Genomic DNA, 15,499 nt, shown 5'->3' on the forward strand with positions numbered 1-15,499 from the left:
GCTTGGCTTCCTGCTCCTCCATGTCTTTCCAGATTCATCAGAGGGAAAGACCCCTGGTGACTGAAGTTTAGATGAAGAAGCATCATGTCCTGGCTGGTTTGAGCACAGAGACCCTAGTTTGAGGCAGATGCCCCTCGCTGGGCCGATCCACTGTGCAGGGCTCGGCCTGGGCTCTCCCACTGGTCAGAGGAAGTCTGCACACATGGAGTCTAAAAGAGAAACAGAGGAGCTGCAAAAGAGTCTGGTGGGGAGGGCAGGGCAGCATGAGGATGCTGGCATTGCCACCAGAGGCAGACCCATGGGCCAGGTGGGCGTGCTTTCTGCGGTGATGCAATGCTGTTGGCCAGCACGATTTCCCGCGAGCATCTCTCGGATGGCATGCAGTGAGCCGGTGGGATGTGTGCAGGGCACACGTGCAGTCTCAGCTCTGTCCACAGCAGGCAGAGGGCAAACCCTACCCTTGAGGGCCTTACCAGCTGGCAGTCGGAGGACCCGTACCGCACGTGGAAAGTATGATTTGGTTTACTGTAATCCAACATTGTTTTGACAATTCCAGCTAAATAGTTATTATCAAATTATACTGTGTATAATGAATCGTGTCCAGGCCCTTCATGTGGCCCTGCCTTAGGACATACTTTTCTCCCTCAGATAATAAGCTCCAAATTTTGTCTATTCTCTCTTCCCTGTCCTCTCTCCTGCCACTCCCACCCTGCACCAGCCCCAGTTCTATCACATCTCATAGCTCTAACATAGTTAGATGCTTTGCCCAGAAGACCAGCTGAACTTGGAGCCCTGGGTGCTTGTAAACTGTCCAATGGCCATATTTTTTGAGACAGTTGTGAATCTCCAAAATGGTGGGGTCCAGGTGCAAAATGAGCTGCTGTCTCAGGATGAAGGAGCAGAAGGCAGCTCTCTGCTTTCTTTGCTGTGTGATGAGTTACCTCGGGAGGTGGAGGCCTCAGTGGTATGGTGTTCCTCACCATCTATATTTAATGTGTAAAGGGATTGGGTACCTCACTCTGCATTAGGTTTGGTTTCAGAAACAGGGTCTGTGACGGGCCCACACTTTTTCCTTTCAGCTCTCCCTTCAGGGAGATCCTTATTAGTATTTCTGACTTCTGATAAGAAAGGCAGTTTTCTAAAAAGTACATCATTTTTAATGTTTTAATTGAGTTCAAACACATTTCCATGGGGGATAGATTCACTATTAGAAAAAGATTATAATTCTTAAAAGACAGTGTCTAGGAATAATCTTTATGGTTCTAGAATAGAAAATTATGACTCACGTTGATTTAATTGAATGCAGTGGTTCAAGTCTGATTTCCCTTCACAATCATTGAGTGTTGAGGGTGAGGATGAGAGGCAGATGGGTGGTTTCACATGTTACCTGCGTTCGGCACATTAATGGTGTGGCGTCCACGGTGGCCCTGAGCACACGTCCACCCAAGGAGAGCCCTAGGAGGTTGACATCCCTGGGTTCAGTTTCCAGTTTATTTGTCTTTGTCCCTCCCTGGCCCTCTACCCTGTCATGTTTTGGGCTTAGAGTTGAAAGGTTGAGGAGAGGCTTGAGACCTTGGGTTTCCTGAGGAAGATGGAGACCCTTGGTCCTTTGGTTGGAATGGCAATGTTGTTCACACACAGCCACACGGCTTCCTTCCGCAGGGCCAGGCTTTGGTGCTTTTCTCTCTGTGCGGGTCACTTGAAATTTAAAAGTTATGAAAAGCCCTAAAATCTCCCATTATTGATGGATGGATGATCCTTGCTTAATGTTTCTCCCTTAGGGTAGTATCCTCCACTGATATAGTTAGATTGTACCAGGAAAAAATACAAGCTACACTAATATCTGGGCTTCCCAGGTGGTGCTAGAGGTAAAGAACTCGCCTGCTAATACCAGAGATGCAGGTTCGATCTCTGGGTTGGGAAGATCCCCTGGAGGAGGGAATGGCTACCCACTCCAGTATTCTTGCCTGGAGAATCTCACGGACAGAGGAGCCTGGCGGGCTACAGTCCACGGTCACAAAGACTCAGACATGACTGAGTGACTTAGCATACACACATACACACTAGTATCTCTCTGTGACAGTGATTTAAAAATTCCAGGACAGTGACAATCTAGAGAGAAGAGTTTTTATTTCAGGATACTTGTGGATTTTACAAGTTTTGTTCAGTGAACATGTGTTTTATAATTTATAAAACACATAACAAATAAAGTTTTGTTTATGTTTCCTTTTGAGAAAGGAATACTGTGTATTAGGCGTAGATAGTGTCGCTGTCCCTGCCCGTGAATGTGTGACATCCCCACGTTAACCCATCATGCCCTGGATAGAGTCCTGAAGGGTAAATACGGACTTGGAGAAGCACTAGGCCCCAGAGGCTGGTGGAGATGTTGGCGCTCATTCATGCAAGGGCCCTACGTTTTTCCTTCCAAAAGGCTTCAGCTAAAGCTCTGAAGAGTCTATCCCGCCTAGAGAAGTTCCCTGAGAGTGCATTTCACTGCAGCCCTAACACTTCCCTTTTGTTCTTCTCCACAGCTTTCCATGAAGTCTCAGTTTACCCCAAAAAGGAGCTTCCCTTTTTTATTCTCTTTACTGCTGGATTGTGTTCCTTCACAGCCATGTTGGCCCTCCTGACACATCAGTTCCCGGAACTCATGGGGGTCTTTGCAAAAGCTGTGAGTATTTGCCAAGAGAGAGGCCTCAGGCAAGGGGCAGGGAAAGTCATGAAAAGCAGCATAAGAGAAATGGGGGAGGGTCGTGTAAAAGTGGATGTGCTTGTACTGACTCTTTGCTCACTGATACTGAATTTTCAGTATCATCAGTGGAATCAAAATGAGAAAGTGTAGCTTGTTTATTACTGCATGCCTTGCCTCATTTCACATACAAAAAGATTCTCAGCAGTTCCCCCCAAAATGCCTGTGTTCTAAAAGAATTACATGAAGAATTAAGGAAATCCTAGTAAATGAAAAATATTTGGGAGGTTATTCAGTTTTATATAAATTGAATGACATTATTTCTAATCTTTAGATATTGTAGGTCTTTCCTGCAAGAAGGATAGAATTTACATTTTCAAAGATGATTTAAATTTTAAAAGTTGTAATGTCAACAAATTAAATTGTTTGGGGAATGAACTGAGATGGTGTGAAGGGTGTATAGTATTAATAAGTATAGAAATATAATGTTTAGAACTATCAGAATCCATTAAGACTTTAAAGAAGGTTATGGTATACGTATAGCTGATTCATTTTGCTGTACAATAGAAACTAACACAACATTGTAAAGCAACTATATGCTAATCAAAATTTTTAAAAAGAGATGCATTGAGACTATAATATATCCACCAAATTTCAAACTTAGTCTTGGAAAAGAATATACAATATCTCATTAGTTACTTTACTGAATTCATGTTAAAATGATAATTTTTAGATATATTGAGTTAAATAAAATGACTATTAAAATTTTTCTCTAAAAAAAAAGATGGTTATGGAGAAGCGCTTTAATGAGAAAAGTCATCTGCATTGACAACCAAGAACCATTGTTTCCTTGATGAAAACTGACTATTTCCACCTGTACACACAGTGAGGATAAGTTTACTAATTTTGCCACAGAAGAGTTTCAAACAGAAGGAGTCAGAAAAAGAAAACCAATTGTTTCCCTGGAACTCCATTCTGATTTCAAGGCAAGTGGAGTCAGAAAGGATGATTTCTAACTTGGCTGGGTTGATTTAATCCCTTTCCAGATGATTGACATTTTCTGCTCGGCAGAGCTCAGGGACTGGAATTGCGAGAGTATTTTCATGCGTGTTGAAGATGAACTGGAAATCCCACCGGCACCTCAGTCTCAACATTTCCAAAACTGAACTCATCACCCTCCTCCCCCCACCACCAAAACTGCTCCTCCTCCTGTATCCCTGACCCTCCGCCAGTGGCTCTGACATCCACCCAGTCACTCAAGCCAGAAACTCGGCAGCCCTCCCAGACTCTTCCTTCTCTCACCCTTTACATCCCATCTGTCTCTGTTTCCACAGTCTGTCGGATCTAACCTCCTGAGCCGCTTGGTGGTCAGTAGATGGAATTCACCTCTCCTTATCTTCTTTCTTCTCCCATGACTCTCTTAGTTTAGATCTCTGTGATTTCTTGCAAGAGTCTTAATTGGTCTCCTTTTTTCCAGGCTTCTCCTCTGCCAGTATTTCCTTTGTACTGACCCCAAAATGATCTTTTTTAGAAAATCTGAGCATGTCACTTCTGTGCTTGAATTTCCCCAATGGTTTCCCACCAACATCAGGATAAAGTCACAGATCTTTAGCATGGCACACAAGGTCCTTTGTGATCTGGCCCTTGCTTGCCTCTTCAGCCTACTCTCTCTCAACTCTTGCCCAGGCACTGCTCTTGGGCCACAGTGAATTTCTCACCATTCCCAGATGCAACAGGCTCTTGTGCCCAGTGCTTTTGCACGTGCTGTTTGCACTGTGTGGAATGCCCTTCCCCATTACCACCAGCACTTGTCCAGTCTACTAATGCCTCTTTGTTCTTTTATACTCGGCTTCCTTTCTAAGTTCCTCCTAAGCTGAGTTAGAACCTTTCCTCTCTGATCCCACCCATGAATACCTATATTATTACATTTATTGTACTATATTATAATTGTTAAAATCTTGTCTGACCCCCTTTTAGAATGTGAGCTCCTTGCGAGCAGGACTGTGTCTTCCTCATCTCTGTATCCCCATAGCTTTGCCTTGCACATAGTAGGTTTTCAATAAATGATTATTAAATGAATAAATGGTAGTGGTTTCTGCAGAAAGAATCAGTGTAAAAACTCAGATACAGCTTAGCATTTCTTTTATAATTATAATCATAGATGCTAAGAGTTGAAAGGACCTTAAACAAATTGCCTTCAACAGTAACTTGGTGGAGATCACCTAGATGCCTGTTGAATACTTTTAGCCATGGGGCACTCACCTTTTCAACATGGAAGCCCGTTCCATTATTGGATCATTCAGAACTCTTCCTTTTATTGGTTAAGCTGCCCTCCTTTAGTTTCTACTTATGTTCCTATTCTACTCTCCAAAACTATAGTAAACAACTCTACTTCCTCTCTGAAATTCTTGAGGCAGTTACTACATTCTTGGCCACTTTTTCTAAGTTAATACTTTCTCTTTTTTTCAGGCAGAATATCTTAAAGTTCCTTACCATGATATGATTCCTGAACCCAGTATCATCTAAGCTTCCCTATGGATGCTCCCTAGTTTATAAGCCTATGATATTCATTATTTGTTTCTATCCCAAGCCAACCTCTGAATTAAAGTAGCTGCCAAAAGTCTGGGTAGATTAGAGTATAATGTAAAATTTAAAATAAGAGTATATTTACAACATTAGACAATGTCATTGGCCCGGTATTCTTCCTTAAGCTAATGTACAGCTCTTGGTGGGAGTTTGGGATCAGGACAGTGATTCTTAGCCTCTGGCGTGTGCAGAATTCACCTGGCCCCACCATTAGGAGTTCAGAGTGTTGCGTGTTAGCGCCCAGGAATCTGTGTTTTTAACAAGCTCCCTCCCCACCCACCACTCATTATGAAGATGGGTGGGTTGAAGACTATTCCTTCAGAGAACGCTGGCCTCACGAAAGCCTGCCTTCTAGCAGCCATCTGTGGGTGCATGGTGCAGTGTCAGAGCCATTGAGGTGATCGCTTTCTAGGAACCAGTGGTTTTACCCTGGCTGCACCTTCAAATTATCTGGGAAGCTTAAAATTTACTGATGCCTGATCTTCCAACCCAGGGGACTCTGACTTAATTGGCCTGGGGTGCAGCCTGGGTATCTGAGTTTTCAGATGCTCCCCCTTGGTCATTTGGGTGTGCAGCCCGGGCTGAGAACCACTATATTATACGGAGTGACTGCCTGAAGCCACGTTAACCAGGGAGAGGGCTAGAGGGAATGGCGGATAGTATATAGACTACGACTGGGCATTTCCTAGGTTAGGCTGCGTCGCTGCCACAACATCGCAAAGATGTGTTCATTACAGATTAGACCAAGGGCCACTCTCCTCATTTAATATTTCCATAGGGGGAGCCTGGTGGGCTGCCATCTATGGGGTCACACAGAATCGGACATGACAATGACTTAGCAGCAGCAGCAGCAGCAGCAGCATAGCTTTATTTTGAGTCAGAGACCAAATGATTAAATAAAATATAAATTTGCCTTTATGGTCCTCTTATTTTATATGCTACCAAGGTGTGACGCAACCCCCGAGCAAGCGTCTGCCTGCAATGTGGGAGACCTGGGTTCGATCCCTGGGTCAGGAAGATCCCCTGGAGAAGGAAATGGCAACCCACTCCACTATTCTTGCCTGGAGAATCCCATGGACGGAGGAGCTTGGTGGGCTACAGTTCATGGGTCGCAAAGAGTCGGACACGACTGAGCGACTTCACTAAGGTGTGATAGTTTGGTCAGCTACTCACAGTTTTCAAATGTAGCTCAGATAAATTTGCTTTTAAACCTCTGCCTGGAGGATCACATTCATCTCCCCTTCATTAAGGTTTAGCAGCTTCCAAAATGTCTGGGGAGCTTTTGTGGAGAAGGAAGATGGATAGCCTGAAGGAGACAAGCCCCGTCTCCCTCCTCTGCACCGCCCCCCCACTGCCCCCGAGCCCTCGCCACATCTTCACTCTTGTCACTTCATCAGGCCCCTCATGAAGACCCCCACAGGTTATCACAGCTGCCCTATAGGCTGCCTGCAACCATTTGCAGCTTGTGAAAATGATTTTCTCAGCCCTAGCCTGAGATAATGTCCCTGGGATAATGACTCTTAGTAGATGGAGAGAGATTGCACCGCCACCCGCCAGGCTGCGTGCAGCTTGGGAACTCTCCAGTGTGTTTACATGTTGATATGCAGCCAGTAAGGAAGCCCGCAGCCAAGTGTGAGCCACTGGAAAATAGTAAAATGAGAGGCTTCAACTGGCTCTCCCCGCCTAATCTAATCTACCTCAATGACTTAGAACTAACTCTTCTTAGAATGTTTGGTTACCAAGATAAGGTTGCTCATATAAATAAGTGATCGTTCCAAACCCAGCCCCTCGCAGAATGTGGGAAGGTCAGTGTGCTGACCTCTTCTGTTTGAAGGGCCCTGTCTTTACTCCTCTGGTCTCTCTCCTTCCCTGAGATCCAGCCCCCTGACTTCTGACTCTCGTCTTCAACTTATAGACCCTGACCTCTTTGAAGTCTGATATTGATTACAGTGAAATGTCAATTGTCTGATTGCAATAGGGCACCTGGAACTTATTCAGATAAGCAGAGGCGTTTCAAATGTTAATGAAGCATGTTGCGAGCCATGACCTTCTTCTAAATAATGGTGTTTTGGGAAAAGGAGGATCAGGCTATTGAAGTGTTGCTCTCTCTTTTATTATTAGTTCAGTTGCTTTTTCTCACCACAAGACACTGATTAAATTATGGTGGGTTTTGGACCATGTATCTCTGCCCTCGGGACAGGAGTTTTGGACACTGAGATAGATGAGCTGTTCCAGGGTTGCCTGGTGTTGCTCATTCAGACTTAACTTTTCAGGCAATAACATTTCCCAAGTCCCTCAGTGAAACTGTTGTTTCTCCATGTGCATTGGTTGAGTTTTGGGTCAGAAAGTGTTGACTGATTTTCAAACTTGCAAAGAAGTATAAATGAGCATCCAAGGAAGTAAGGCATGTTCCACCAAACTTTTTTTTTTTTTTTTGTAATACCTCCTGATGAAAACCACTGACATTTGTCTAGCTACCAAGTGAAAAGAGCTTATTAGTTTCAGGCACCTTATTAGATTGCTGCTTCTTCCTTGTGGGTGAGGGATGAGGAAGAGGACACGAGGAGGGCTACTAAGGAGGAAGGTAACCTAGTAACAAAGGGTGCACATCCCAACTGGGTGAATGCGAGAGAACTAGGATCTCTAGGAAACAATTCAAAGGATTCTTTTCTCAATTCTCCCAAGGATAGAACATCCTAGATACAAGGGAGAACAGTATATGATCACATACACGGGAGGTATCAGGACTTACTTCTCTTGTGGAACCTGGTTGAGAGGCGCAGGTGTGGTCCAGGCAGGCAGGGTGCATTGCATCTTGTGGCTCGGGGTGTTTGCAGACCTCAAGCTGAGCAAGGCTTGCCACTGAACTAGGCCTCCCTTTTATCCAAGTCAGGTCAGTGTCCAAAACAAAGCAAATAAAGAGGCAGGCCTTTGTTTTGAACCAACCTTGTAACAGCATCTTCATTTGTTCTGCTACCATGCCGTGGCTCCCGGTGTCCCCCCAACCCCCAGTTAGTGCAGAAAGTAACACAGAACTCAGACTTTGAGTGATGCCTTTCATCTAACCACTCTGGCTCATGTTAATGCGGCAGTCATTCCTTCCCACCCTCAGTCACAAATTTGGTGGTTATAAATCTGTTTTTGGTCAGGTTTTCAGGATATGACAACTTCACCAGCAAAATCACCTTGTTCATCGGGCCCCATCTTCCATCTCTTGCCAGGATGCCTGGGTCATCCAGACCGGTTTAGCACCTAGCTCCTCTTCATGGAACTATTACATACAGGCAAATACATGTTATGGAGCCTTGACAATCTCTGATTACAAACAAATGTTACGTATGCATATTTTAAATTCTGCAGTGTTACTATGTTGGGCTGATACAATCAGGAGACTTGCTCCATATTACACTCTCAGAACTAGGATTTAAGTCTCTTTCAGAGGCAGTGTGGGCAGTAATTGCTTGTTCCTGGGTCTAGGATCTCCCACAACTACATCCAGCTCTGAACTGAGAAGTGCAAGCCATCCAGTTAGTAGGGTGAGCAACCACGTGGTACTGCCCGCCCAGCCAAGGATGGTTTCAGAAAGTCAGGCATTGCTGTGCGCTAGCACCTTCCGGAGTACAAAGCCATCCTTCCTTCACTCAAGAACTATTGAGGCTGCCTTATTCTTGTATGTTTGTCTTGAAGATGTATACTAATTTATTTTCACATACGCATAGGTAGAAATTAGTTATTTTTGAAGGAGAAAAATACAGAAATAGATAATCATATATATATGTATAGTCTTTTAGTTTATTTTCCCTTATAGGTTATTATGAAATGCTGAGTATAGTTCCCTGTGCTCTACAGTAGTCCTTATTGGTTATCGCTTTTATACAGAGTAGTGTGTGGTGTTAATCTGAAATTCCTAATTTATCCTCCCCCTTTCCCTTTGGTAACCATAAATTTGTTTTCTATGTCTGTGGGGCTATTTCTGCTTTGAATGTAAGTTCATTTGTATCTTTTTTTTTTTTTTTTTTAGATTCTACATGTAAGTGATATCATATGATATTTGTCTTCCTCTGTCTGGTGTACTTCACTTAGTCTGATAATTGCTAGGTCCATCCATGCTGTTGCAGATGACATTATTTCATTCTTTTTATGGCTCAGTAATATTCCATTGTGTAACGATTCCACTTCTTCTTTATCCATTCATCTGTCAGTGGAAATTGAGGTTGCTTCCAGGTCTTGGCTATTGGAAGTAGTATTACAATAAACACTGAGATGCACAAAGCTTTTCAAATTATGGTTTTCTCTGAATATATGCCTAGGAGTGGGATTGCAGGATCATATGGTATCTCTATTTTTAGATTTTTAAGAAATTTCTATACTGCTCTTCTGGAGAAGGTAATAATAATAATAATTCCTGCTGGCTTAGACGGTAAAGATTCTGCTTGCAATGTCTGAGACCCAGGTTCAATCCCTGGGTCAGGAAGATCCCCTGGAAAAAGGAATGGCTACCCACTCCAGTATTCTTGCCTAGAGAATCCCATGGACAGAGGAGCCTGGCAGGGTGCAGTCCAACGATCACACAGAGTTGGACACAACTGAAGCAACTTAGCACGCACACACACATATTCCTCTCCATAGTTGCTGTACCAATTGACTTTCCCATCAACAGTGTAAAGATGTAGAATGCCATACCCTCTCTGGCATTTATTATTTGTAGACTTTTTGATGATAGCCATTCTGACTGGTATAAAGTGATACCTCGTTGAAGCTGAGATTTGCATTTCTCTAATAGTGATGTTGAGCATCTTTTCATGTGCCTTTTGGCCATTTGTGTGCCTTCTTTGGAGAAACATCTATTTAGATCTTTTGCCCCCTTTTTTTTTTTTTGAGCTTTATGCACTGTTTGTATATTTTGGTGATTAATTCTTGTTGGTTGCATCATTTGCCAATATTTTCTCCCATTCTGTAGGTTGTATTTTTGTTCTATTTATGGTTTCCTTTGCTGTGCAAAAGCTTTTAGTTTGATCAGGCCCCATTTGATTATTTTTATTTTCATTAATTACTGTAGGAGACAGATCCAAAATGATATTGCTGGGATGTATGTCAAAGAGTATTCCACATTTGTTTTCCTCAAGGATTTTTATAGCATCCGTTTTTACATTTAGGTCTTTGATCCATTTTGAGTTTGTTTTTTGTGTATGATGTTAGAGTGTTCTAATTTCATTCATTTACATGTAATTGTTCAGTTTTCCCAGCACCATTTATTGAAGACACTGTCTCTTTTTCCATTGTATTGTTCTTTTTAAAAAATTTTATTTATTTTAATTGGAGGCTAATTACTTTATAATATTGTAGTGGTTTTTGCCATACATTGACATGAATCAGCCATGGGTGTACATGTGTCCCCCATCCTGAACCCCCCTCCCACCTCCCTCCCCATCCCATCCCTCAGGGTCATCCCAGTGCACCAGCCCTGAGCACCCTGTCTCATGCATTGAACCTGGACCGGCGATCTATTTCACATATGGCAATACAGATGTTTCAATGTTATTCTCTCAAATCATCCCACCCTTGCCTTCTCCCAGAGTCCAAAAGTCTGTTCTTTATATCTGTGTTTCTTCTGCTGTCTCACATATAGGGTCATTGTTACCATCTTTCTAAGTTTCATATATATGTGTTAGTATACTGTATTGATGTTTTTCTTTCTGACTTACTTCACTCTGTATAATAGGCTCCAGTTTCATCCACCTCACTAGAACTGATTCAAATGTATTATTTTTATGGCTGAGCAATACTCCATTGTATATATGTACCACAGCTTTCTTATCCATTCATCTGCCAATAAACATCTAGGTTACTGTCCTAGCTATTGTTAAAAGTGCTGTGATGAACATTGGGGTACACGTGTCTCTTTCAGTTCTGGTTTCCTCAGTGTGTATGCCCAGTAGTGGGATTGCTGGGTCATATGGCAGTTCTGTTTCCAGTTTTTGAAGGAATCTCCACACTGTTCTCCATAGTGGCTGTACTAGTTTGCATTCCCACCAACAGTGTGAGAGGGTTGCCTTTTCTCCATACCCTCTCCAGAGGCTGCCTTATTCTTAAGTGCAAGTTCAAACTGACACTGAAGGCCCTCCCCAAAGCTCTTCTGTTTGCTTCTGAGCGCTCTTCCTTTATCCCTTCCAGCAAAACTGAACTGTTTATTATCTTCTGGTCTTCCTAGCTGCTTTGCTTTACCATTTCTGTTCCAGCTGTTTGTTGAGCCTGGAGCCCCCCACCCCATCCTCCACTCCCCCTCCACCTTGCTCACATTTCTTTCCTTACTACTCTTACCTCATCTCTGTTTTTTTCATACCCCAGCCATCCGCTGGGGACTGTTTCAGTCAGCTCATTTTCAGCTTCTCCTGTTCCTTTCAACAGAATGGATTCTCTCCCTTTCTTGACCTTCCTGGTGCTTGGCTTGTACATCTGTCTTCTGCTGCGTTATGGTCTACCTGGTACAGTTCTTAGTAGCTCCCTTCCCCCTCCCCCTAGGTGTTGACCTTCCTGACAGTGGGACTTTTGTCCTAAACAATTCTGTATCTCATCCAGTACTTAAGTGCCTTACTGAGTAAATATGTCCAATTGTTGTGAAAGAGGCAACACAGAGAAGGATTTCGAATCTTATACTCTCGAGTTTTCGTTACACAAATCTCACCCTTGATGATCCTTCCATAATGTGGTGCAAGCCTTCCCAGTTTGTATTCTACTGGTTCTTTTTTGAAAAAAGAAGAAAAGATTCTGAGGTCAAGTAAATTTGGGAAACTTGCCTACCGTACTTCTTTCTGAGGACCTGCAATCCATAGAGCATGTGACCAGTAGAGGAGCCTGTTTTAACTGGATTAAAGGCATATCTACCAGTTTGACCTCAGAACTGTGCTCTCTGCTCTGTGTATGTACTCACGTCCTACACTGCAAGTTCCGTGGGAAATTCTTGGTGGTGTAGACTGTGCTGTACTCTCTACAGGGGACTGGGACAAGGGATTCCACAGTATGAGGACCAGATATTGAACCTTTGTGAGTCGATACCTTGGTTCTGAACAGAGAGCAAGCAATCCATCCAGATACCCGTCTCGTGCCTGGCTGGGTTTAGGCACTTCCTCTGCCAGCTGCTGATGGCTTGTGGAAGAGGCTGATTCTTCATGAGAACATAATAAGAACAGACTTGAGATCATGTTAAATGAGTCTTAGGTGAGGCACCTGGCTTTTTTAAAAGGCGCTTTCTAAGAACATTATTCTCTACGTGAAAGGCAGAAAATTCAGTAACCAAATGAAAGAGATTCTGAAGGTCTCTTCAGAGGAGCACCTTTTCCACAAGGATGTGTGGTCCATGGACTGGCTGGCCCGCTACCTTCACCCAGGCTCCATGGTGCTCACTGCTGAGCAGCTGTTTCAGAAAGGAGCCTGGGCTGCGGGCGTTTGGGAGATCATAGGATCCCAAAGCAGCTGACAACCATCCCACAGACTGGACTTTTTGTTGTTGTTGCCTTTTCCACTTAAAGCTCTATAACTACACAAGCAGGCGGAGAAGTTGTCGCCGCGTTTTAGCTCTTCTGCTCATTCACCACCCGTCCTCCGTCCCTTTTGATGGTACTGGTCATCTCCATGGGCAGCCTCATATCCTGAAGACTAGTTGGAAGGCCTCAGCACTGGGGGCAGCTGTCCAAGGAGTGGAGGGCCTGTCAGCCAACATTTCTTCCTTTGTCCATCAGAACTCGGGCTGGGGTGGCAGGGTTGGGGTGAGGGACAGAAACTGGAATGCAGGTTTGTTCATCAACCAGCATTTCCTACAAACATAAATATGTAATCATAGTGTTTGGGGACTTTTTATGATGCAGAGGCTTAATACGCAAGCATGGGTTGGAGAGGTTCATTTTATAGTCTTGAACAAGATCTCTCCTGACGGACTTCCCTCGTGGTTCAGTGGTTAAGAATCTGTCTTACAATACAGGGGATATGGGTTCAGTCCCTAGTCAGGGAACTAAAATCCCATATGCCATGGAGCAACTAAGCCCACGTGCCACAACTAAGACCTGATGTAGTCAAAGGGGAAAAAAAGATCTCTCCTGACTTGTGTGCTCTTCTGGTTTGTTCACAGTTCCTCAGCACTTTGTTTGCCCCCTTAAACTTTGTCATGGAAAAAGTGGAGAGCATCCTGCCATCCAGTCTGTGGCACCAGCTGACTCGGATCTAGGGAGCCCACCCGTCCTTCCACTCACCTCGCCCAGCAGGCCGCCACCGTCTCTTTGTGCCAACTCCTCGTGGACCGCAAGAAAGCATGACTTTGGAAAAGGGAAGCCATTCCAGGATTTTAAAATCTTCATGAACTGTCTGTTCCATATTAAAAGCTGTTTTTGTTGTACAAAATTCATTGATGTTCAGTTCTATTATATTTTGCCTTCAGAAAAGAAAAAAAGTCAAAAATAAACTTTTGTGTATTGCAGCAACCAGTTGTGTCTCCCAACCCTAATATCATTGGTATCCAAATAAACCTATAGATTACATTTAATTTACTAAGGCCCCCAAATCTGCTGAACACCACACGATGGTATTCTGAGCTGAGAAGACTGATTTCAGCAGGCCATTGGCACCCCTTGGCTTGGAAAATAGACTCTCTTTAGCTAAAAAGCACCATCTTTTCAGCTCCAAACTGTGTGCCCTCATAGGCCAAATACACAAAAGAAACTTCCAGCATGAATGACAGGAAGCATGAATGAAAAGTATGTGCCATCACAGGTTGTTCTGATTCAGAGACTCTACTCACAGAATAGAGCTCAGCACTGTGGTTCCAGAAATCATTTTGGTTTGGCTTTCTGAAATTTGTTGTGAGAAGAAAACTTCTGATGAGAAGATGCTAACCCAATAGTCTATTGTAGAACCTGCCCACTTTTCATCATTGCCATTTTTAAGATGTTTTCTCATAAGGGTGATTTCTTTTTTTATCATCTTTGCATTCTTGATACTTGCATGTGAGCGTTCTTTGAGTGTTTTCGTGATCTGAACCAAAGTGGTCGTTTGTCTTCACCATCTTTGAAAGCCTTCTCCATGAGTCACACCTGCCGAGCATGCATCTGGCTTTACTTAAGCAAAAGAGAAAAATAAATAACCTTGACTCCTCTTCTGAAGTGATAAGTACCTCTATTCAGAATCTCAGTCTAGTGCTTTATAAAAAGGACTGTCCTTTACATGGTTTGTTTTCCCTTTTGTTTAGAATCCTGAATCTGTCCCCATGAGTGTTACAGTAGGCAGAGTTGGGGAAAGCACCACACCACAGCCCCCTTGGCATTTGGACTTCCTGCAACCTCCTGGTCTTCATCCAAGAGCAGAGTCAAGAGGCAGGTAATGTTTAGGTGCACAGGCCTTTCCATGCTTTGGGCAAACTTTTTTCTCTACCTTCTTTGTGCAAAGCCACGGCAGAAAGATGCAGTTGGCTCTTGCCCTTCCTCGGAAGAAACTTAAACCCTATATCCATATCAATAGTGCTGCTCTTGGGGGCAGGGTTGTGTCTGCTTTTTTCGCCTGTTTGCCTCTTCTTCCCCCAGTAAAACTCTTGACCTGGAGTGATGCTCAAATGATCTGTTGGACAAATCAATGTAATATATGATAGGTACAGATAAACTTTTATTCATTTTCAGAATAATGAGATTGGTTCCAGCAGAGAAGGACCAGGGAAGCCTTAGACTTATAACTTGGTGCTGAAAGAAAAAGTAGTAATTATTTCATGCAGTTATTTAACAGATGAGGAGACCAAGGTTGAAACAGATTTCAACCTGTTCAAGTTAAGACTAGATTGCGATAAGCCTTAAGTGAAGGATTCAAGAGCCTATAAGTGATGGTAAGTGGAAATGGCCCAACACGAGTTGTTGTTAGAAACCCCAGTTGCAGGAAATACAGCAAAGAAATGTAACACACAAGGATTTAAAAGCATCTTGTGAATTTAATAATTAGGACTTTAGAGCAGTTCCATAGAGAGGGGAGGCCAAAGTTAGACTTCGACAGGTAAGGGGAGTGAATGGGAGAGGCGAAGGTGGAGAAAAGATGGTGACAGAATGAAGCCTGCAGAGGGAATAAGAGGGACTGTTGGAGGAATGAGCCCATGGTCCAGGAGAGGAGCCAGTCATGTGCGCTAATCCCTGCCTTCTGCCTCTCGCTTTAATCCTCTGCTCAACTCTCACCATTCTGACCTCCCTGGGCCTG

General features: G+C 43.5%; 1 protein-coding gene across 7 annotated transcripts in view; it reads left to right on the forward strand.

Moving 5' to 3' along the window:
- The window catches only part of ST7 (suppression of tumorigenicity 7), a 272,724-nt gene extending 258,975 nt beyond the window's left edge, over positions 1 to 13,749 (forward strand). For 2 of the 7 annotated variants that reach the window (XM_018047192.1, XM_005679155.3), the window contains exons 14-15: positions 2,532 to 2,671; positions 13,401 to 13,749. In XM_018047192.1, coding sequence (XP_017902681.1) covers positions 2,532 to 2,671; positions 13,401 to 13,496 — 236 coding nt within the window. In that variant the 3' untranslated portion in view covers positions 13,497 to 13,749. Of the gene's footprint in view, positions 1 to 2,531; positions 2,672 to 3,735; positions 4,773 to 13,400 lie in introns of those variants that run through there. The other 5 variants (XM_018047191.1, XM_013963307.2, XM_018047190.1 and 2 more) reach the window with 3 other exon arrangements.

Source organism: Capra hircus, chromosome 4 (assembly GCF_001704415.2).
Source record: "Capra hircus breed San Clemente chromosome 4, ASM170441v1, whole genome shotgun sequence".
Lineage (NCBI taxonomy): Eukaryota > Metazoa > Chordata > Mammalia > Artiodactyla > Bovidae > Capra > Capra hircus.